General features: G+C 38.9%; 2 protein-coding genes across 2 annotated transcripts; one reads left to right on the top strand and one right to left on the bottom strand.

The window, feature by feature from the left end:
* Window positions 1-6,480: 6,480 nt before the first annotated feature.
* On the top strand, window positions 6,481-11,937 carry cfd (complement factor D (adipsin)). The gene is made up of 5 exons (XM_028438744.1): window positions 6,481-6,623; window positions 6,700-6,856; window positions 7,726-7,864; window positions 10,082-10,372; window positions 11,298-11,937. Exons 1-5 carry the CDS (start codon window positions 6,491-6,493, stop codon window positions 11,478-11,480), a joined length of 903 nt encoding a protein of 300 aa, XP_028294545.1. The 5' UTR covers window positions 6,481-6,490; the 3' UTR covers window positions 11,481-11,937.
* A 363-nt stretch (window positions 11,938-12,300) lies between these two features.
* LOC114456768 (GTPase IMAP family member 8-like) lies at window positions 12,301-17,472 on the bottom strand. Its single transcript, XM_028438743.1, has 4 exons — window positions 17,371-17,472; window positions 16,465-17,283; window positions 14,626-14,927; window positions 12,301-13,561 (listed from the first exon to the last, which is right to left on the bottom strand). The coding sequence occupies exons 1-4, from the start codon at window positions 17,378-17,380 to the stop codon at window positions 13,151-13,153; spliced, it is 1,542 nt and encodes a 513-aa protein (XP_028294544.1). The 5' UTR covers window positions 17,381-17,472; the 3' UTR covers window positions 12,301-13,150.
* Between the last annotated feature and the right edge of the window lie 4,397 nt (window positions 17,473-21,869).

Genomic DNA, 21,869 nt, shown 5'->3' on the forward strand with positions numbered 1-21,869 from the left:
ATGTAATTTTTTTGCTGATTTGAAAGGTTTTTACTGATGATTTTAAATGTTTTTACTGCTGATTTTAATGTTCTTATTGATTTTTTTTAAGCCGTTGAATGTTTTCTGTTGCACTTTTTGATCACGTGAAGCACATCGCGTTGCCTTGTGTATGAAATTCAGTTTACAAATGGATTGAAGTCCAGTTCCCTCCACTAAGCTACTAGAGTATCCGAGATAACGCTCAACAACAGGACAAGTAGGATGTTGAGTTTACCTGTCGCTGTGCACCAAGCACTGCATTCTGTTATGTAGGATTGAGAATAGGCCAATAGGAGGGACAGATTAAAGCCCAGAGGAGACACTTAAAGTGATGAAGTCAAACAAACAAACTGAGTGACTGACGATGTAAAAAAAAAAAAAAAAAAAATAGTCATCAGACACACTGACATCCATACTGACTCAGTGTCTGAGAATGAGAGGAGGAATGAACACACACACACACACACACGCACAGCATCTGGAAAGTATTCACAGTGCTTCTTCCAAATCTTATCAAATTCATCTCTTTCTTCAAATTTCAACACAAAATAAGCCATCATGACAATGGTTAAAATGTTTTGTTTTGTTTTTTTTAGATTGCAAATTTATGAAAAACTGAAAACTAAGAAATCCCATTTACGTAAGTATTCAAAAAGTTTGCCATGAAGCTCAAAGTTGAGCTGAGGTCCTGTTTCCACTTCTCATTGTTGAGAGTTTTCTACAGCTTAATCGGAGTCCACCTGTGGTAAATTCAGTTGATTGGACATGATTTGGAAAGGTAAACACCTGTTTAGAGAAGGTCCAACAGTTGACAGTGCATATCAGAGTGCTAACACCAAGCATGAAGTTCCCATGTCTCCATAATGTAATGATTACCAGAACACACACACACACACACACACTCTCATGACTCTCTCCAAAATCAAAACTATGGAATCGATCAGCTGGTCACTTAATGTGCAAGACTGTGACTGTGTGCTATCTCATTTGTGTTTTTGTAGCTGAGAGGTTTTTCCTCGTTCTGTACTTTGGAAATTCAGTTCATCATCTGCTTTTTTCCCCCTCACCTCTCCTTATGTTGTTTTTCCTTTTTTCATTTTAATACGGGGTGCTTCCAATGCCCTTGGCGACCCACAGTTCTCCCATGTTATTTGTTACTTTTCTTCCATGTTCTCTTTAGACAGGATGATACGGAAGTTTGTGTAAAGCATTTTGTGGTTTTTTTTTACCTGTGAAAAGCGCTCTATAAATAAAGATTACTTACTTACTCACACACACACAAACACATTCAAAAGTTGTCCAAATGTAGAAGAATCTTTTGGTTCAAGTACTGTACATGCCTGCCTCACTTCATGCCTTTTAACTGCAGTTTGATTGATAAGCAAGTCCAAACATAATACACATGTTCACCTAGATCAGAGATAGGCCACTTTTATCACAAAAATGTGATTGTCGGATCTGAGGGTCACATGATCAACTTTCATGTCAGCATGTAATGAGTAATAAGCAGTGACGTGCAGTTAGGGTAGGCAAAGTAGGCAGTGAGCTGCCTTTGGACGTAACCGTGCTGTGCTAAATGCTATACCTAAGTTCACAGTGCATTAGTGAATTGATATCACGTTCTCTCTCGCTCTAGCTAGTGGGCGGGATAACACTAGAGGCAGGATGACAGCGCTAGAGATGAGAGAGAAACTTTTTTTTTTGAGGAAAAACGACAGCTTTTAAAAGATGGGAGACCAACACCTGAGTTACCAGAGCTTCAGCAAAGGTAAGGTCAGAAAATTGTTCGTATTTTCTACAGTGAATTGTACAAAAGGAAGGATTGACTTTGTGGATGCTCCTCACTGAGGCTGTTCTGAGTTGTTGTTGTTGTCATTTTCTCCGTGTTTCTGTGTTTCCAACACAAACAACGGATGCTCTGTTGTGTCATGAGATATATCTTGTTGGGAGAATATGGAGGCTATATTAAATAATCGTTTGTTTCTTTGAAGGTGTTTTACAACGTTGATTTTGTTAGATGGCTAAATGCTTGTTCATGTGGATCTTGTTGGGTTTTTTCTTTACTATGAATTTTATATTTTGATAAGCGCATTGAGATGACTGTTGTAAATTGTGCTATGCAAATAAAATTGAATTTAATTTACTTAACACTTGCCAGCAGAAACATATGAAATTGTCATTGGTGTTGTTATTGGTGGTCTCAATTTAGAACGCCCTGCCTACCCAACCCTAGTGTTCACGGCATGTCACTGGTAATAAGCAATCTGATCTATAACAGAAGAAAGAACAAAAGGTTTTTGCATTTTGTAACGGTGTGTCATCTTGTGCATTTTTGGAGTCATTGTGCGCGTTCTGTGTTGTGTATTCGTCTCTCCATTTTATATATTTTTGTTGTTTTATGTGGGTTTATTTTTTCTGAGGCTGCACAAAAGTAGACAGAAGGCCCCATTTGGCCTGGGGGTCACTAGTTGCCCATGTCTGTTATAGACCAAGGTATAAATTCTAGTTTAGATGTTGTTTTGGGCAGCCTGATGACAGTTCAGTGACGTGATGACGTCACTCAGGTCTATTTCTCATCAGGAGCAGCAGAGGGCAGTGAAAGGCAAGACTTGGATACCATGTCAGCTCTATTTTATCCTCTCCCAGCCCACATGTACCATTTGCCTTAATGAATTAAAAACACGCAAAAAAAAAATCAAGAATATCAAATGAATGACAACACATCAACTTAAAGTGTATATTTAAGTTAAGCATTTTAAACAAATAATTAACAAAGATCCCAAAATAAATGTACAATCTTTAATAAAGATAACTAACAAAAGTAGAACCCCTTCCTAAAATGGTATCCTCCAATTCACAGCATTGGCATCAGGTGTTTCCAACTTTCATCAAGTGGCCACTCCTTGAAGAAAGCAAACCTGGATGTGAAGCTAACAGAAATGACAGCATTTTGACTTTTTAAAATAAAACTACAAAATACATTCTGCTTAAATCCTGTTACAGTGATGGAGAAGCTTGTCATTTCCCTCACACAGGGAAACATTTAAACAGTAACTTCATGTTGGCGCTTATATATCTCACAGGTAATGATGCTAAACGCAGAATCAACCTTGCCTTCAAATCAAGGAAAATAATATAGGCAAGGCAAATGTATTGGTATGGTGCATTTCATACAAAAGGCAATTAAAAGCACGAGATTTATGAAACATTAAATCAACAAGGAAAATAATTTGAATACCTTGCACTGACGACATGTTTATTGTATATATTATATTTATTTAGTATATATATTATATTATTATCAAGAATGTATTATTGCATGCCTTATTCTTATTTTATTTTATTTATTTTTATTTTTCATTAATCTACTCTATTCTATTGTTTGCTATTGCACCTTTTTTAAGCACCTGTAAGCCAAAGCAAATTCCTAGTTGTGAATTCTGTTTATCAACAATGGCAATAAAACTTTCTGATTCTGATTCTGAATCTAGAGAAAATGAGTATTTTTAACTTAAATTAAAAAATGTCCACATTGGATGGTGACTCCATCCCTGCTGCAGTTTGCTCCACTTCTTTGCAGCAAAACACCTAAAGGCAGCGTCACCATGTTTGCTGTGAACTCTGGGCTCCACTATCTGACCTGTGTTCATGGATCTGAGAGACCTGCTGGGTATATATATATATATATATATATATATATATATATATATATAGATCAGCAGCAGAACTGCAGCCCGCTGGCCACCAGTTTCCCATCACTGCTGTACACAATACCTAATGCTTCATTAACAATGTAAATTCATCCATCTCATATGATAAGAAGGCATAAACAACAGGTCATCAGGCCTTGGCTAATGCATAAGCCTAAAATAAAACAGTGATAGAGGATAGAGCTATCAGGTTCAGCCAGAAAACACCAAGTAGGGAGGACTGTTTCTGTTTTGTTATTATAAACTGTTCTTCTGGGAGCTGGGAATGTAGCGACCTCGCTTCCTGTTTTCCTGCTTGATATATGGGAAGAAAATCCGAGGTGAGTTTTCCTTTTCCTGTCTGCATTGTGTTTGGTGCACAGGGTCAGAAGTTAATCGTCCAAATTTCCAAATGGATTAAATATAAAACATGCAACTCTTCACTAATTGTTTAACAAACAAAGTGGTGATAATGCCTGCTGAACAATCAAAAGGTTTGACAGAAATGAGTCCTATACGCCAAGTCTCCTTTCACACTGAGCAGAATTGAGAGAGAATGGTTGATTTAGCTTGGTTTGTGTTCACAGCACACTTTTTGATCAATGTCAATACCCAGTGACGTGCCGTGACCACTAGGGCTGGGTAGGCAAGTTCCAAATCGAGACCACCAATGACAATTTCATATGTTTCTGCGGGCAAGTGTTAATTCAATTCAAATCAATTTTATTTGTATAAAGCAATTTCCAACAAAGTCATCTCAATGCGCTTATCAAAATATAAAATTCATAATAAAAAAGAAAAAACCCAACAAGATCCACATGAACAAGCATTTAGCCATCTAACAAAATCAACATCGTAAAACATCATTAAAGAAACATAAACAATTATTTAATATAGCCTCCATGCTCTCCCAACAAGATATATCTCATGACATGGCAGCACATCTGTGTTGGAAACACAAAAACACGGAGAAAAATTCAACAACAACAACTCAGAACAGCCTCAGTGAGGAGCATCCACAAAGCCAATCCTTCCTTTTGTACCATTCACTGTGGAAAGCATGAAGCATTTTCTGACATTACCTTTGCTGAAGGTCTGGTAGCTCAGGTGTTAGTCACCCATCTTTTAAAAGTTGTCGTTTTTTCCTCAAAAAAAAAAGTTTCTCTATCATCTCTGGTGCCGTCATCCTGCCTGTAGTGTTATCCCGCCCACTCGCTAGAGAACGTAGCAGCAGTGGTCACATGGCATCAATTCACTAATGCACTACGCTGCCTTTGGACGTAAATGGTTGTCATCTTGGGGACCTGACTGCGCATGCGCAAACACGTAAAAACATGCAATGGGAACCGAGGCAGAGGAGCAACGTGCCTTTGGGAGGGGGTGTGGCCTCCCTCTGTCTTACAGTGGAGTGAGACTGTGCAGTTGTTCCAGGAAATAACGCTGTTTAGTAATTTGGGCTATGAAACACTATCAAACTTATAGGTACTGTAGGCTATTGGAAATGGAAAAATAAATAATTTATTATTATATTATAATTAAAACAAATAATCAAAATATCAATTCACCCTTGGGTAGGCACTGCCTACCTTGCCTACCCTGACGGCACGTCACTGTCAATACCCCAGGGAAAACCCTGTCACTTACAGAGCAGCTTGTTTTTAATGCACTATAACTCAGATTACAATGTGCTTTTCAGCAGTAAAAAGCAGAAAGAAGAACGGTGTGAAGGTCAAGCACAGTCAGTGATCGTTTTCTCAGCATGTCACAGCCCATTGTCCTTGCAGGCAACGCTCAGAGAAAACCGATTCTATCCTAAACATGCTAAAAACCTTGTTTTTGTCATGAAGTTTCCTCAAACATCCACATGCATCTGCCTCTATTCACTGCTTTACGTCTTTACGTGAGCTGTTTTTTAACTGACACAGCTGCAGTGCTGTAGCTGTCAGAGGTTCAAATTTGATTGGAAATGAGTCTGAACAAAACAAATGCTCTAGAACATTGGACAAGTTTGATTTCAAGTGGGCCACAGATGTGGGGAATCAAACAATTTTGACATAAGTGCTACTTTGCATATACACAAATTATATAAAAGCATGTACAGTATGTAGAGTATATAAGATACCGCAATATCCAAGCAATAGGTGACAGGCAGTGACAATATTGTTTCAATTTCGGGAAATTTTGTCAAGAAGTTTGAGGATTGAGCAGGATTTTGGAAAAAACTAGGTTTGTTCCAACAATTGAAGGGTAAAAATGACTTCCATTGTGTTATACAAGCATGGAATAACTGTAAACTCCTGCAAATATTGTGACAATTTCAATGAAATTCCACTTGAATAACTGTAAAATTCTACTTCCAAATGCATCTGTTTTTAAAAATGTATTATTTTGCATGGATGCCAGTATTTATGTTTGGATATGACACAGTGATGTACAATTACTCCCAATTTCTGGTTATTTCAATAAATAATTCAGATTGAAAAGTTTATTTTTTTTTTAAATATTGTCAAAATTCGTGAGCTTAAGTTACTGTGGAAATATTTTACACCCCTTTGCATCCCTACTGAAATATTCACATTTAAAACGTTTGGTAATTCAAACAATTATTCATTTTTACTTTACCCTGCAGGATGTTTGGATGTTTATCTAGAATCCTGAATTCTCTTACCTAATCCACTCAAGACGAATCCTACTTTGGATAAAACATTCCAGCCACATGCATGCTTTTTTTTCCAGGAAACAAGAGGAACATCGCCAACTGCCCACTTGTGTTTTGCAACATGATTAATAGTTCCCTCCCCTCCGAGCCTATAAAAACAGATCTTCTGCAGCTTGGGGCTCAGTCAATCATGGCGTCAGGGAAAGACTTGCTTTTGTGTGCGGCCTTTACCTTTGCTGTCCTCATCTCTCAGGGTGAGTTCTGCTTCATTTTTCCCATCTAATACCTGTTGTGTTGATGTGGAGTTAGTTGGACGTTTTGTCTGTTCAGGTGAGGGGATCATCGGTGGCAGAGAGGCAGCGCCGCACTCTCGGCCCTACATGGCCTCCATCCAGATTCCAGAGGGAGACGGCTGGAGACATGACTGTGGAGGCTTCGTGGTGGGGGCTCAGTGGGTGATGACTGCAGCCCACTGTCTGACCGACACGTGAGGACACAGCTTCTTACCAACAACTGTGTTTTTATTCAGAGGAATAGGATTTTACTCTTTGTGTGGAGCTGTTGGCAAATTTGCAAATAAGTTTGGGCCACACCTTAAGTCATAACATTATGAGCACTGATAGATGGTGAGTCCAATCTGTTTTAGATCAGCAATTCCCAAACTTTTCACAGTTCCATATCCTTTTAGACATTAAAGCTGAAGCCATGTACCCCCTACCGCTGCACAGGGTTGAGGACATTTACGTTATCATTTAATTATGATTACAGTGACCAGCATTTTCTCCAATTACAGTTAATTGATAACAATTACTGAGTCTGAAATAAATAACCTAAAAAAGTTAACCTTCCTTTTGTGTTAGCTTCCTGTTAGCATCTCTTATGATAATGGTCCTAAACAGCTGTAAAATACACTAAAAAGTATAATCTATCTTCTCATTTATTTCCTATCTATTGGTTACCTTGTTAGGCTTCCTAATCAATGAAAATATAGTTTTTAATATAGCCTTTTTTTGTGTCAGTATACGCCTTGATTTCAATTTTTTTTTAAATGGTCAAATGTGGGAAAACTTGATATTGGTAATAGTTAACTATGCATGTGTAGAACTGTACATAGAACTGTAACACGGTTCCAAAGTTTTGCGTTGAATTGACAATTTTTATAGTCAATTATCTGAATTCAATTCCAATTCTCCTGACTGCTGTTGCTGGTTGATTTATATTTGACATATGACAATTTGCGTACCCCACTTTGGGAACCCGGGCTTTAAATGATATAAAGAAATGGTCATAATGTTACTGCTGATGTTTGTTTTGTGGGGTTTACGGCACTGATGTGTCCATGTGCTCCTTTTAAAGGCCGACTGGAAGGAAAGTGTTGCTGGGTGCTCACTCTCTGAGCGAGGCAGAGGACACGAAGCAAACCTTTGACGCCAACTTTTACAAACACCCAAACTATAGCGAGTCCAACTATGACAACGACATCGCTTTGATGAAGGTAAACTAGAGTTCAAATCTTTTTTAGAACATGTTAAAGCGCTGGAAAAAAGAAAGTGTACATTATTTGTACTAGTTCCTTCCTTTTGAGCTAAATAATGACTGATGTGGATAGTTTAGATCAGTGGTTCCCAAACCATTAACAGTCCCATACTCTTTCAAACTTTTAACCTGAAGCCATGTGCCCCTTACTCCTGCACACTTAAAAAACATAATAATACAATGTAGCCCTACAGGGAAAATTGTCCCTGAATTTTACCTATCCTGTTGAGGAATAGTATATATTTCATATTTGCATTTTGTGAAGAAATGCAAGTGAGGATGCAGGTGCTGGCCTGTGTCATTGAACACTGCATTAGCATTAGCCGAGTGTTAGCATTACCCTTGCATTAGCCTATCATTAGCATTAACCTAGTGTTAGCATTATCTAGCATTAGCCTATCATTAGCATTAGCTTGCATTAGTTAACATTAGCATTAGCCAAGCATTAGCATTAGCCAAGCATTAGCATTAGCCAAGCATTAGCATTAGCATTAGCATTAGCATAGCATTATACATAACATTAGCATTATCCTAATATTAGCATTAGCTTAACATTAACATTAGGCTAGCATTAACATTAACATTAACCTAGTAATAGCATTAACATTTATCTAATATTAGCGTTCATCTGATGTTAGCATTAGCTAGCATTAACTAGCTTTAGCTTAGCATTAGCTTAGCATTAGCTTAGCATTAGCTAGCATTAACTAGCTTTAGCTTAGCATTAGCTTAGCATTAGCTTAGCATTAGCTTAGCATTAGTACTAGTACCCCCATGACAATTTGCATACCCCTCTTTGGGAACCTAGGGTTTAGATCATGTGTCAAACTCAAGCCCCAGGGGCCAAATCCGGCCCTTCAGAGCATCTAGTCCGGCCCACAGGAAGATTTTGTTTAAAGTAAAAAAAATACAACAAAAAGAGGACTTTTTCTAAAGTATCATAAGTAGTAGATACAATTCAATGGAGGTTGTGGAACTACATTATTTGCAGTAATGATAAATCGCAGTTGTTTTCAAAAACCTGGAAAATTCTCTCAAACTATCCCAAAAAACTTTGCATATCTCCAGAAAATTACTTATCAAGTCAAGGAATTTTGACCAATTGCTGAACATTCAGGATTTTGTTTGAATTTATGCTTTTTCCTTCACAAAATTATTAATTATTTTTGGTCCGGCCCACTTCATTTCAAACTGGGTCATATGTGGCCCTTGAACTAAAATGAGTTTGACATCCCTGGTTTAGATCAAATGTTTCAAACTCAAGGCCAAATCCTGCCCTTTGGTACATCTGTCCAATCAGAGCCACCCCCTTAACTCGGTCTTCTCCCGCCAGAGAAGCACCTTGAGCTCCAGACTCCTCTCTGGCATGCTCCAAGGACAGACTGAGAAACTCATTTGTCCCGCATACCATCAGGCTTTAAAACAGAGCCACTTTAGGGAGGAGCAAAGGAGGAGAGAGGGAAATGTCTTGAACATTGTCTTGCAGTGCCTTAACTTCTCTTGGACTGTTATGTATTTATTGCTTTTTTTAATGTGTATTTAACTCCTTAATCCTGTAGATCCTGCTCTGTTTGTGCTAATGTGAGCAACAGACTGCTGCACAATTTCCTTCGGGATCAATAAAGTATCTATCTATCTATCTATCTATCTATCTATCTATCTATCTATCTATCTATCTATCTATCTAATTCGGCCCACTGGAGAAAGTAAAAATGACAGAGAATGCGTGAATCACCAACTAATTTAGTCGTGGAAATCTCAACTCCTCCAAACACACAAATTCAATGAAACGCCACAATATTTGTCAGGATTTACAATTTCCCCAATCCCCATGCATATGTCAAATGACTGCAGTTAATTTTAATCCTAATTTGTTGCAACAACTCTCTGTTTTTCCAAATCCGGCAATTTTACTGCAATTATTTTGGAAAATTGTCCCCCAAATTAAAAGAAAAAAAAAAAACACTTTTGCAAGACTGATATCTGGCCCTTACTGCTTGGATATTGTCCGTGCCTTACATACTTCATATATTATCTGTACTTGAAAGTACAAACAAATTGCTTGTTTTTCCCACCTCTAATCTCCGGCCATTTTAACCTGAAACTGAACTGAGTTTGCTATCTATGGTTTGGATGGATAGTTGAACAGATAGAGATGCTTGTGTCCTTGTTGCAGTTGGATCGTCCGTTTACCAGCAGTGACGCGGTTCAGTCGTTGGTGTTCCTGAGAACCGGGGGAACAAACCCTAACATCGATGCAGAGGTGGAGACAGCCGGCTGGGGATCCGTGAATGACCTGGGTTCCAGACCCGACAAGCTCAAAGAAGTGACCGTCAACATTTTCAGCTCCGCTCGGTGCCGACGAAACGACTATTTCGGCAGGAAGTTCACCCACAACATGATGTGCGCTCACAAAGTGTGTCCCGACCCCTGCAACCAGCCGCACAGGAAGGAGGACAGCTGCGACGTGAGTCTGGGTTGCTTACGCCCTATGCAAGTGTATAGTGTATAGTCTGCCTATAGCCAGAAACGGCTCTGTTCTCAGTCACCCAGGTCGTGTTGACTGGACTTCAAGGTTTGACGGTCTGATACATCTTTATTTGAGAAGTAAACCTTTCAGATTTGTATCTGCTTTAATTTATTTCATTTTTCACAAGATTTTATATTTTTAGGAGTGAAATAATCCAACATAAACATCAGGATAGCACATATTTTATAGAGTTCAAACTTACTGCACTTAATAGTCCTCAACTCAAATCCACATTCTCTAAAGACTTTCACATCAGCATTATAATGTTGTTGGTTATAGCAGTGTACACTCATGTAATGCAATGGATATACTCAGCAACATAACACACACATATTACATTAGCATTATGTGCTTCTTTGTGCCACTGCGGAATAAAGTGATATAATGCAAAATATAATCATGATCTGAGTGCTTGAAAATTGCCTACCTTACCTTTAAATTAAACATCATTAATTATTAATATAAATGTACCTTGCAGTGATTACGATTGTCATACAAGGTTTTATGATGATTAGGCGTTTGGCTTGATCATTCAATTAGTGAAAGACTTTCGTTTAAGACAATGGACAACTGGTCCACATGCAGCCTCTATTTTTGTTCGACTTCATATCTAATAGACAAAATTACAACAAAAACACACAAAATGACCAAAAAAATACACTAAATGAATCAAAAATAAACAAAAATACACAAAATAACAGAAAAAAAGATCCTCAGATCTTTGATAAAAGTCACCCATCACTCATAGATTTAAGCTATAAAATGCTTTGGATTTTAAGTGGTTTGTGCATGAAAGTTGTTTCAAAGTAAAAGGTCTGAGGTTCTGTCTTCCTTTATCCCTCTCTTTGTGTTTGCTCCTCAGGGCGATTCTGGAGGTCCGCTGCTTTACAACGGCGTTGCTGTCGGCATCACGTCCAACGGGGGGAAGAAGTGTGAGCAAATCCGAAAGCCTGGAATTTACACCATCATCTCTCACTACACTGAGTGGATCGATCAAATCATGAACGCCCCGGAACCAGCAGAAGCAGAAAATCCCAGCAGCTAAACCAGCATCAGCAGCAACATGGCATTTAAAGCTGTCTGTATAAAGGAGAGGAAGTTCAAACCAACACATGCTTGTTTTCATACATTATGACAATCACGTTTCGATGCCTTTTTGCATGTCGTATTTCCTCAGAGTCACTGTAATTTGCAAGATGTCAGTGAAGCAAAGCTCAGAAACTTGCATGACTTCATACCAATGGATAAAAATAAAGATAAAGGACTTTTCACCCACTTCCTTCCCTATTTGTGCCTGAGATGTACTACTAACACTTCTTGTACCACTTTAGAAGCCAAACAGCCTCTTTTTTAACAGGTTATACACTGAGCTATACATACCATGAGAATTAACTGCCCATTGTTTTTATCTTTGATTGTTTTTCTTTACAGCTTTCACCATAATCTATCATTTGTTATGAAAGCGCTCAAGACTATTAAAAGAAAAAAAGAGAGAAAACAAAGCAGTGAGTGTACAGTTGTGAATTTTATTAAACGATGCCAAAACCAACATCTGCTGAGTGGAAGAGAAAGCATCACGTGTGATAAATGCACAGACAAACAGAACCACAGAGGCCTCACATGATATTCACAGTTTTTGTTTAATGTAAGTCAACAGAATGTAATCTGATTACTTCCACGTATTTCATTTAATTTGTATTGATAAATCTTAAAGTTGCACAGAGATTGCCTCTGATTATCTAACCCAGAGATGGGCAACTGCTATCACATGCAGCAGGGGCCACAAACATGTGACTGTATCTGATCTGAGGGCCACATTATCAACATATATGTCAGCATTAGAATAATGGCCAATCTGAGCATTAATACAGGACAGAGCAAAAGGTTTTGTTTACATTTTGTTTTATTTTTGGATTATTTTTAAAATGTTGTGTATGTTATTTTTTTGTGTTTGTCATTTTGTGTATTTTTCCATAATATTGCATATTTTTGGAGATATTATATGTGAGGGGTTTTTGTATTGTGTGTTTAATTTTTTTCTTTTTTTTCCCCCTGTCCTTTAGTATATTTTTCTGTCCTCGTGTGTATTTTCTTTGGTTTGACTGGAGTTATTTTGTGCCATTTTTCTGTCTTATTATGCATTTTTGAATTTTTTTAAGCCATTGTGTAATTTTTGTTTTAAGGAGCCAACACATAATTAAACCGAAGGCCGCATGTGGCCCACAAGCCACCATTTTCCCACCTAATCTAATATCATGTCCCAATACTTCACCACACAGAAAATGAATCACTGGTTGAATGAAACTAGCTCGGGTTACTTTTGGTCTTTGGTTGCGGTTTCACTGAAATTGTGAAATATGTTCATTCAAAATCAACAAGTTCATTTTTTGTTTGAAAAAAGGGAAGAAGGTCCACTAATTCATGTTTTCTGTAAACAATATGATCATAGAACATTGAACAGTTGGCGATTTAAATTTATTTGATAAAAAATTATTTCCAAATGAAGATTGGAGTTTTTTTCACTTTCTGTGTGAACCTGTTAAAACTGGCTTCATATACAAGAAGTTAATAACAATTGTTTGGAAAACTGTTTTTGTCTGAAATCTTTGAAAAAGTGCAAAACAAATTAATTTACTCAGACCTTTTCTGTACTAAAATGTATTTTTGGGGTGAGTTTGAGGGCCGTGTTTGAACCTCTCTGTATGAGAGTAAACTTCACTCATCTCTTAGTAAATAGTTGACCTCTAACCCAACCTCCTTCCCTTCCACCAGCATCTTGCTCCTTTCCTGCAGCTCCTGCACAGTGAACCTCCTCACCGAGTACGGCTGTTCTCCATGTGAGGCCACCAGTTTGGTGATCCCTGACAGCAGATCTTTGACCTGAGGATAGCTCAGGGCGTTCAGGGACTTGGTGATGATCAGCTCATAGAAGCGGCTGCCACACTTTCGGACCAGCTCCTGCAGAGCCGAATGAGCTCCGGCCACGTAGTCGTTGATCATCTGAGGCTTTTTCTGACCACAGTCGAACTGGACGAACAGGATGACGGCGTGCTCTGCAAACTCTCGCCCAAAGATCCTCTGCAGGTGGCCCAGCATGTCACACTCCCCCTGGGTGAAGCGTCCCACCTGGAGCAGTGAGGTGAGTTTTAGAAGCACCACAGTGCATTATTGCATTACCTCATGTTTGAATTTGCATCTCTCCCAAAGGCAGGGGTGGACTGGGACAAAAAGTCCGCCCCGACATTTTGTGTCCAGACCCCACGACATTATCAGTAGGGATGAGTATTGTTGCAGTATCACGATATATTGCGATATTCTACCCATTTAATATCAAAATTAAACGCAGAGGTAATAAATCAAGTTGCTGTATATGTTCATCGGAAGATATTGATCATAATTGAGTCAAAACTATGTGCTTCTAAACATCTTATTTATTATTATTATTATTACATCTACAGCGCCATCTACTGGAGTGGAGGTGCGGAAGTGGCACAATTTTCAAGGTTTTTATATAGGAACAGGAGCTGGTCAACAGTAGTTAGGCTGCTCCGCTGAGAAGTGACAATGTCTCCAGCAGTAGAAAACACACGTCCACGAAAATTTGAAAAATATTGATTAAATATCAGAAAAAAACCCCCAAAAAACATAATTATAATTTTTTTTAATCAATTTAAAAAATATTAATTCTCCTTCTTCTTCTTCTTCTTCTTCTTCTTCTTCTTCTTCTTCTTCTTCTTCTTCTTCTTCTTCTTCTTCTTCTTCTTCTTCTTCTTCTTCTTCTTCTTCTTCTTCTTCTTCTTCTTCTTCTTCTTCTTCTTCTTCTTCATCCAAATAAGCTAACTTTTGCCCAATAAATACCACTTGTTTCCCTTTTTCCCTGTTTCCCTATTGTTTGCAATGTTTTGCCCATTTAAGCTGCCCATTACATACCATCTGGTTCCTCTTAATTTGCCAATTTTTCGCCACTCTTGACTGCTTTTGGTGCATTTTAGTCACTTTTCACTTTTTTCTTGCCACTTTTTGAGCATTTTTGGCCACCTGTTACCATGTCTGCCTCCACTCTCTCGTCAAAATGAAAAAGAAAAAAAAAAACATAGCAAACCGGACCGGCCCACTTTGGGTCGACAGCCCACCAGGATCATACCAGGTATGCCAGATGGCCAGTCCACCCCTTGCCAAAGGTTACTGACCTGCAGCACCAGCAGGAACACATGTGGCCCAGGTAAGGCCAGAGCCAGACAGTCCTTCACCAGCTCCACATTCTCCACTTCATCTTCGTCCCACAGCTCCGGCGTGTCCACCAGGATGAGACGCGTTCCTGCTGCCAACACCTCCTTCCTCTCACAGAACAGCGTAGGATGGGCCGGCTCGTACACGGACCTGTGGGCCGAGTACTGACTACCTGCTCTCTGCAGGATCAGATTTAGAGCAGAAGTCTTCCCACAGCCTGAGAGACCCAACATGATCACAGACGTCTTCTGTGTGATATTACCTGGCAGGCAGAAGATGATAGAAACACCATCAACAAGACACACTGCAGTATATGAACCAATATTGATTATTCAGGTATTATAGATTAAACTCATCAGCAGCTTCAGGTAGAATGTGTTTATTTCACTGAAAGGTTTTGCACAATTTAAGGTTTTTCAATATTTTAACGTATCGGATTTTGTTTTTAAAGGTGGGGGGGTTTGTGAGTATGTTTATTTCCTCTATGTAATAAATTAGCATTTAGTGTTTTTGTGTTTTGTATTTCTCGTTATTGTATGTGTGTTTGGTTAAAGTAAATATGTTGATTGGGATCTTGTGTTTTTAGAAATAAAAAGAAATGTTCAGAGAAAAAGATTTTTAGGTTCTTGTTTGAGGATATCTAAATCGTCAGTTGAATTTACTGAAATGCAAAGAGGTGCCATGTATAATCTTGCTTTTGATGCCAAATCGCTTAGGGCTGGTGTGCACACAAACTACCTGGTGACTAAAGATGTTACTGATGACGCCTGAAAGGTAAGCACACCAAAAAACACCTGGAGAATCTACTGCAGTGCTTTTCACACTTGGGGTCGTGGCCCCAAGTGGGGTTGCCTGAAATTGAAATGGGGTTGCCCAAAATGTCTACAATACGCAATCTAAAACAACTGTATTCCATACTTTCTCGCATAAATCTAGTTCAAATAAAAAGTGGTAAAAAGGAAAGATACATTTAAAACATTTTGCATGTGTGTCTGTGCACGAATCCTGGCAACTCTGTATTTGTTACACAGTAGAACAAATATGATCAAAAACTAATTCTAGAAAAAAGTAATTGGGGTCGCCCGAAATCTATGATATCAAAATGGGGTCGACATCCAAAAAACGTTCGGAACCACTGTCTACTCTGTTGAATTGTAGAGAGTTGGGGCAGATTTCACACAAAAAAAAAATCAGATCACAATTATCCACAATCCACAGCCACTACTCTCTTTCCATTTGAGATGAATCATCCATATTTCCTTTCATTGGTGGAACTAAATAGAATAAATATGGCTTCAAATGTTTATTAGGCTGCTGGGGAACCTTTTCTTGTGTACTATAAGCAGTTCTCTATTTCCTCTTTCTTTAACATGTACATTTTGATGCTTTAATTTGTTTATCTTATCTCATCTCTTCCTCTCTCTCTCCTTTTCTCTCTATGTGTCCTGGTGCTGACGCTGACTTCCTGATCTGTGGTTTGTGGTTCAACCAGTTTGTGAATGTAAATGCATTTAACAATAGAATTTATCCCTGATTTATCTTCTTCTTCTTTCTTGGTTATTGGCGTGTTGCAGCTAACTTGAATAGATGCATGTTGCCTGCTGTATATGTTTTATTTCATCACTCTTTGATCTGTCTTTGATCAGCAGAAATAGATATTCAGAAAGCTCTCCCTGATTTATGCACACAATTTGAGTTAATTAAAATTGAGTTAATTAAAACTAAATATACAGCACAAGTTTTAACAGGATTAAAGCTTTTAACAGATTTCCGTATAATGTGAATGAATCCAGTTTTACCTGGAGGTGTGATGGTGTTGATCTTTGTCATTGCTCTGTGACACATCAAAGCCTCCTCCTGACGCTGTCTCTTCTCCTCCAGCTGCTTTTTCTCCGCTGCTTCCCTCTTTCTCTCTGCAGCATGCTTTGCCTTCAGCGCGTCCATCTCTCTCACTCGTGCGGCCTCTTGCTGATCAAGCAGCTGCTTGAAGGCCCGCTCCTTCTCCTCGGCATGGCGGAGGTTCTCCTTCAGTATGTCCAGGGCTGAGTCCTCGGAGCTCCTCTCCCTCGCAGCACTGAGCATGTTCTCTGTGTAGCCGCTCCCCACGCTCTCCAGCATCTCCAGGAGACAATGTAGCCCATCACTGACAGCAGATGATGTGACGCTGCAGAACCTGCCTTCACACACTTTAATCAGATCCAGGAGGTCGTCGTCTAATGTGTCGACAAACTTGCCCACTTCCACTGATAGAATCACCAGGTACTGCAAAGCCTCGGCCCCAAAGTGCACCTGAAGCATCTGGATCATTCTTCTCTCCTCCTGTGTGTAATGTCCACCTTGGATCAGCAGCAGAAATGCACTGTGCCCATCCAAGAAGGATCTGAAGCATCTATCCACTGCTAGGCTCATGCTCTCCTCTGTCATGTCCTGGTTTAAACCTGCACAGCACAGCTTGATGAAGTGACCCTCCACTGTCAGCTCACACACTTGGTTTGATTCTGCAGAACTCAAGGTTGACTGGTGACTTTTACTGCTCTTCTGCAGTAGGGATGTCAGAGTTGACCATTGCTCTTCCATAGACAGCACCACTGTCATGTTTCCAGTGCTGGTCATGCTTTCTGTCAGATAATAGACAAACATAAATGCACATTAATGATATACTGATAAAAACTAAAATATAGATTACAGTATTTAGCTATACTCACTCTGGGACATCTCTGTTGCAAGTCTGTGCAAAGATCCTTCTTAGCTCAAGCCCAAACCTCAAACTGGATTATCTTGCTCTAAACCACCCAGAAATAATAAGAAAAGAGAAAGAAAAAAAAAGACTTTCTAATGCTTCCTGATTACAACACTGCATGAAGGAAGTTCATTCCAGCATACATGGAAGAGTGAACATACGTTTTCCTCATGCTTCGCCTCAGTGAATGAGAATAGATTAGAACTATGCTCTGTCGTTTCCCCTCAAGCTGCAGCTTTCTTTGTTAAAGAAAGCTGTTCTTCTTAAAATATGGTGGGGCAAGTGCACAAGTGATGATGGGAGGAAAAGTGGATGTACACACAGTATACATACAGTGCATCCAGAAAGTATTCACAGCGCTTCACTTTTTCCACATTTCGGTATCTTATACAGCCTTATTGCGAATCCTATTAAATGCATCTCTTTCCTCAAAAATCTACACAAAATACCCCATAATGACAATGTGAAAAGGTTGTTGAAATATGTGAAAAACAGAAAACTGAGAAATCAATTTCACTTAACTGTTCACATCCTTTGCTAAATACTTTGCTAATTTGTTCCACATTCTTCTTGCATTATTCTTTCACTCCACACTTAGTGGTGGTAAGCTATTATTGTAGCTACAGCTGCCCTGGGGCAGACTGACAGAAGCGAGGGTGCCATAGTGCGCCATCGGTCCCTTCGACCATCACCAACACTTGCGCACACCTTATTCATACTAGGCAATGTGGGTGAAGTGTCTTGCCAAAGGACACAATGACACATACTACTAGAGCAGGGGTGGGGAACTCCAGTCCTCAAGGGCCTGATTCCTGAGAATTTTGTATGTGTCTCTGCTCCAACACATCTGAATCAAATGAATAGCTCGTTATCATGTTTCTGCAGAGCTTGATGGCAAAACATTGGTTTCAACGTTCCGACTCCTCGTTTGATTCCTAGTCCATTCCTTGTCCGATTTCTCATCCCTTTCCTCATCCTTTTCCTCGTCCGTTTCCTCATCTTTTCCTCGTCTAATTCCACGTCCGATTTCTCGTCCCTTTCCTCGTCCGTTTTCTCATCTTTTCGTCGTCCATTTCCACGTCTGATTTCTCGTCCGTTTCCTCATCATTTTTCTTGTCCAATTTCTTGTCTGTTTCCACGTCTGATTTCTCGTCCATTTCCTCGTGCGATTCCTGGTTCATTTCCTCATTCTTTTCCTTGTTCGATTCCTTGTCTGTTTTAACTTTCGATTTCTCGTCCGTTTCCTCATCTTTTCCTCATCCTTTTCCTCCTCCGATTCCTAGTCCATTTCCACCTCCGATCTCTCATCCGTTTCATTATCCTTTTCCTTGTCCGATTCCACGTTCGTTTCCTTGTCCATTTCCTCGTCCGTTTCCTTGTCCAATTTCTCGTCAGCTTCCTCATCCTTTACTTTGTCCGATTCCTCCTCCGATTCCTTGTCCGTTTCCGTGTCCTTTTTCTCTCCGTTTCTTCGTCCTTTTCCTCGTCCATTTTCTCATCTGTTTCCTTGTTCTTTTCCTCAGCTGATTCTTTGTCTGATTCTTCGTCCGTTTGCTCTTCTGTTTCCTTGTCCATTTCCTTATGAAAACACTGCACTATAGAAGGCTAGTTTCTCCAACTGTATGGATGGCAATTGCAGCTGAATTCCCATGACATATTTGTATGTCCCAGAGATTAAACAGAAATTTTTGTTTTATTTTTTTTTGTTCTTTGTTTTGGATTGTATAAACATATCTACGTCTTTACAAAACACTGTTGGGAAAAACTCACCTGAATTCGGAGTCCTCAAAGAAAGGCAACATTCATTATTTGCCGCTGGATGAGTTTCAGTGGGAGTCCCGGTTATGTAAGCTCCCAGCTCAGTGTGAAAGCTGTTATTTGGGTCTAGGCCCTCTGAGATAGGCTTGCACACCAGCGTTTTCTGAAGGGCATTTTCTCGGGACCTCAGTGCATCAATAACCTTCTCCAACTTATCAATAATTTGATAAATTCTATGAATTCCTAGACCCTCTTCTCCAAACTCTAGTATACCTGAGAAAGTAACAAAAAGTAAAAAGGTTTATTCTCCTTTACATTCAGACTGAAATTTTACATTGCGATATTGCATTATTTATTTATTTTTTGTTTTTGTTACTGATCTTTAGAGTGGGCATGTGATAACAGCCTAATTACATTGTGATCTGATAAAACAAGATTTTCTAACCGCAAAGGTTGCGGTTAGAAGGTCACGTGTCAAGTGGCTTGCGAGCCTTAATGTATACAGTAAAGCTTGCATTGCATTCCTATTTTTCTTTTGCGTGTATCATTAATAAAACCTTTTTTTCAGGTTTAACAATGTTCAAAACTTCATTCTACTCTAAATGTTAAACCAATCTATCACTTTGCTTTTCATTTGTGCTATTTAAATATATTTTCAATAAAGCATACTAATACATTTCAAGTAGAATTAAAGGATCTCTACTCATTTACTGTATTGTAAGGCTGATTCCTGGAAATCCATTTGTGTTTCTGCAATTTTAAATCCAAGAACTGATATAAAACAGCTGCTCTAAAGACTCTCTGGTTAACACGTGTGCTTCCAACTTGAACGTCAGTTCAGCAGAGCTGAAGTCAGCATCCAATGTGAACATTTTCAAATCGAAGCACTCTTTTTCTCTACTGCGCATTGAGAGGGAGATTTTTGGTCATGTTGTTGATGTAATGTGTTTGTTGATGATTTTAAATGATTTTACTGATGATTTTTTTTTTTTTTTTTTTAATTTGCCGACTTGAATGTTCTTATAGATTTGAAGCTGTTGAATGTTTTCTGTTGCACTTATTGATCATGTAAAGCACATTGAGTTGCCTTGTGTATGAAATGCGCTATACAAATAAATTTGCCTTGCCTTGCCTTTATGGAGTTATTATTGTAACTGGGGGGGTTCCACTTACGCTACTAGTGCTCTGGAGAAGCAACAGGAAGTTTGTTGTCATGAAACGGATACACAAAACTTTCTCGTGAATTGTGGATTGTAACAGCAAACCTATGGAAAACAGTAAAAGTAAATGTAAAAAAAAAAAAGAAAGAAAAAAAAACTAAATAAAATTTTACAATGATAAAAAAAAATGTATAGATAAACTTGTTTCTTATTCACAAAAAGATTGCAAGTCTTTGATATTGTTAAATTTCACAAAATCAAATAAATATGGTAATATATTTATATGTATATATTATATCTATATTATATGTACACATTATATTTATATTTATATAAATAACTATCTTTACCCTTTTCAAACTAATGTATGATATCAGTGTCAACCAATCCAAAATTAGTTTTGTATGATCATACTGTAAACTCAGTGTATCGTCCCACCTTAGTATTATAAACATGTGTGTGGGGGGGGGGGCGATATGTAATTGCAATAATATAATAGATACTTAAAGACTGCACAGGGTTTGCTCAAATAATGCTTTTATTTAACAAAAGTAGAATGAGATTAACTTCATCTCATTATTGTTCACTTCTGGTGTTATGTGGTGCATTTGACAGTGGCGGCTGGCCAATAGAGGGCGCTAGGGCACTGCGAGACAAACGACAACAACACAACACCCTCCTCCCGCCATGGGAGGGGCTAATGACGTCACAGTGGTCCGTCATAAAGTGGCTTTGACAGGTGAAACCGTGGGACGTTAGACGTAGAAGCAAAATGAAGAAAGATAAATTCAATATTTCTGCTTTCTCTGCTGACCCAGCATGGACAAAGACAGGTAGCACCCTTTTAAAGCACTTTTCAGAGAAGGCAAAGAAACATGAACAAACTAAATTTGACGATTTCAAATATTAAATACGTCCATGATTTGTAGACTAGGTGTTAAATTATATTTTGTCAGGTCTAACATTATGTATATTCGTCTGTTTCTAACAGCAGTGACACAGAGAAGTTCCAACACCAGCTGCCTCTTACTTTAATCTCTGATTATGGATTGATATAAAAAGTGTATGGGCTGGCCAAAGGTGACATCACTATGATAGCGCCCATTGGCATCAATAAACTGCACTTAGACATACGAACAGTGACGTGCCGTGACCACTAGGGTTGGGTGATGCCACGGCCACCAAACAGCAAACACGGAAAGCAGAACAGCCGGTTAACAAACAATTAACAAAGTCCTTGGATTATAGAGGAAACAATCCACTTTTATTCACAAAATATGTTCAAGCAATGGACAAAAGCCTATAAGTTCTTTCCCTGCCGCTCCAGTAGGGACAATATTGGACCCATCAACCCTATCATTGATGTGGTGTGATCATCCACCTTCTGAAGGCTGTGAAACATGGCAGTTTTTACTCCAGCCAGGGATGATGCTGTAGCTCCTCCAGGCCTGGTCGCTGCTTTGGGTTAATGGACAGGCACTGGTCCATGAAGTTGTTGCATTCTAGAGAGCAAAAGAAGAAGAGGAGGAGTTTAGAACATTGAAGA

This window comes from Gouania willdenowi, chromosome 22 (genome assembly GCF_900634775.1).
Source record: "Gouania willdenowi chromosome 22, fGouWil2.1, whole genome shotgun sequence".
Taxonomy (NCBI): domain Eukaryota; kingdom Metazoa; phylum Chordata; class Actinopteri; order Blenniiformes; family Gobiesocidae; genus Gouania; species Gouania willdenowi.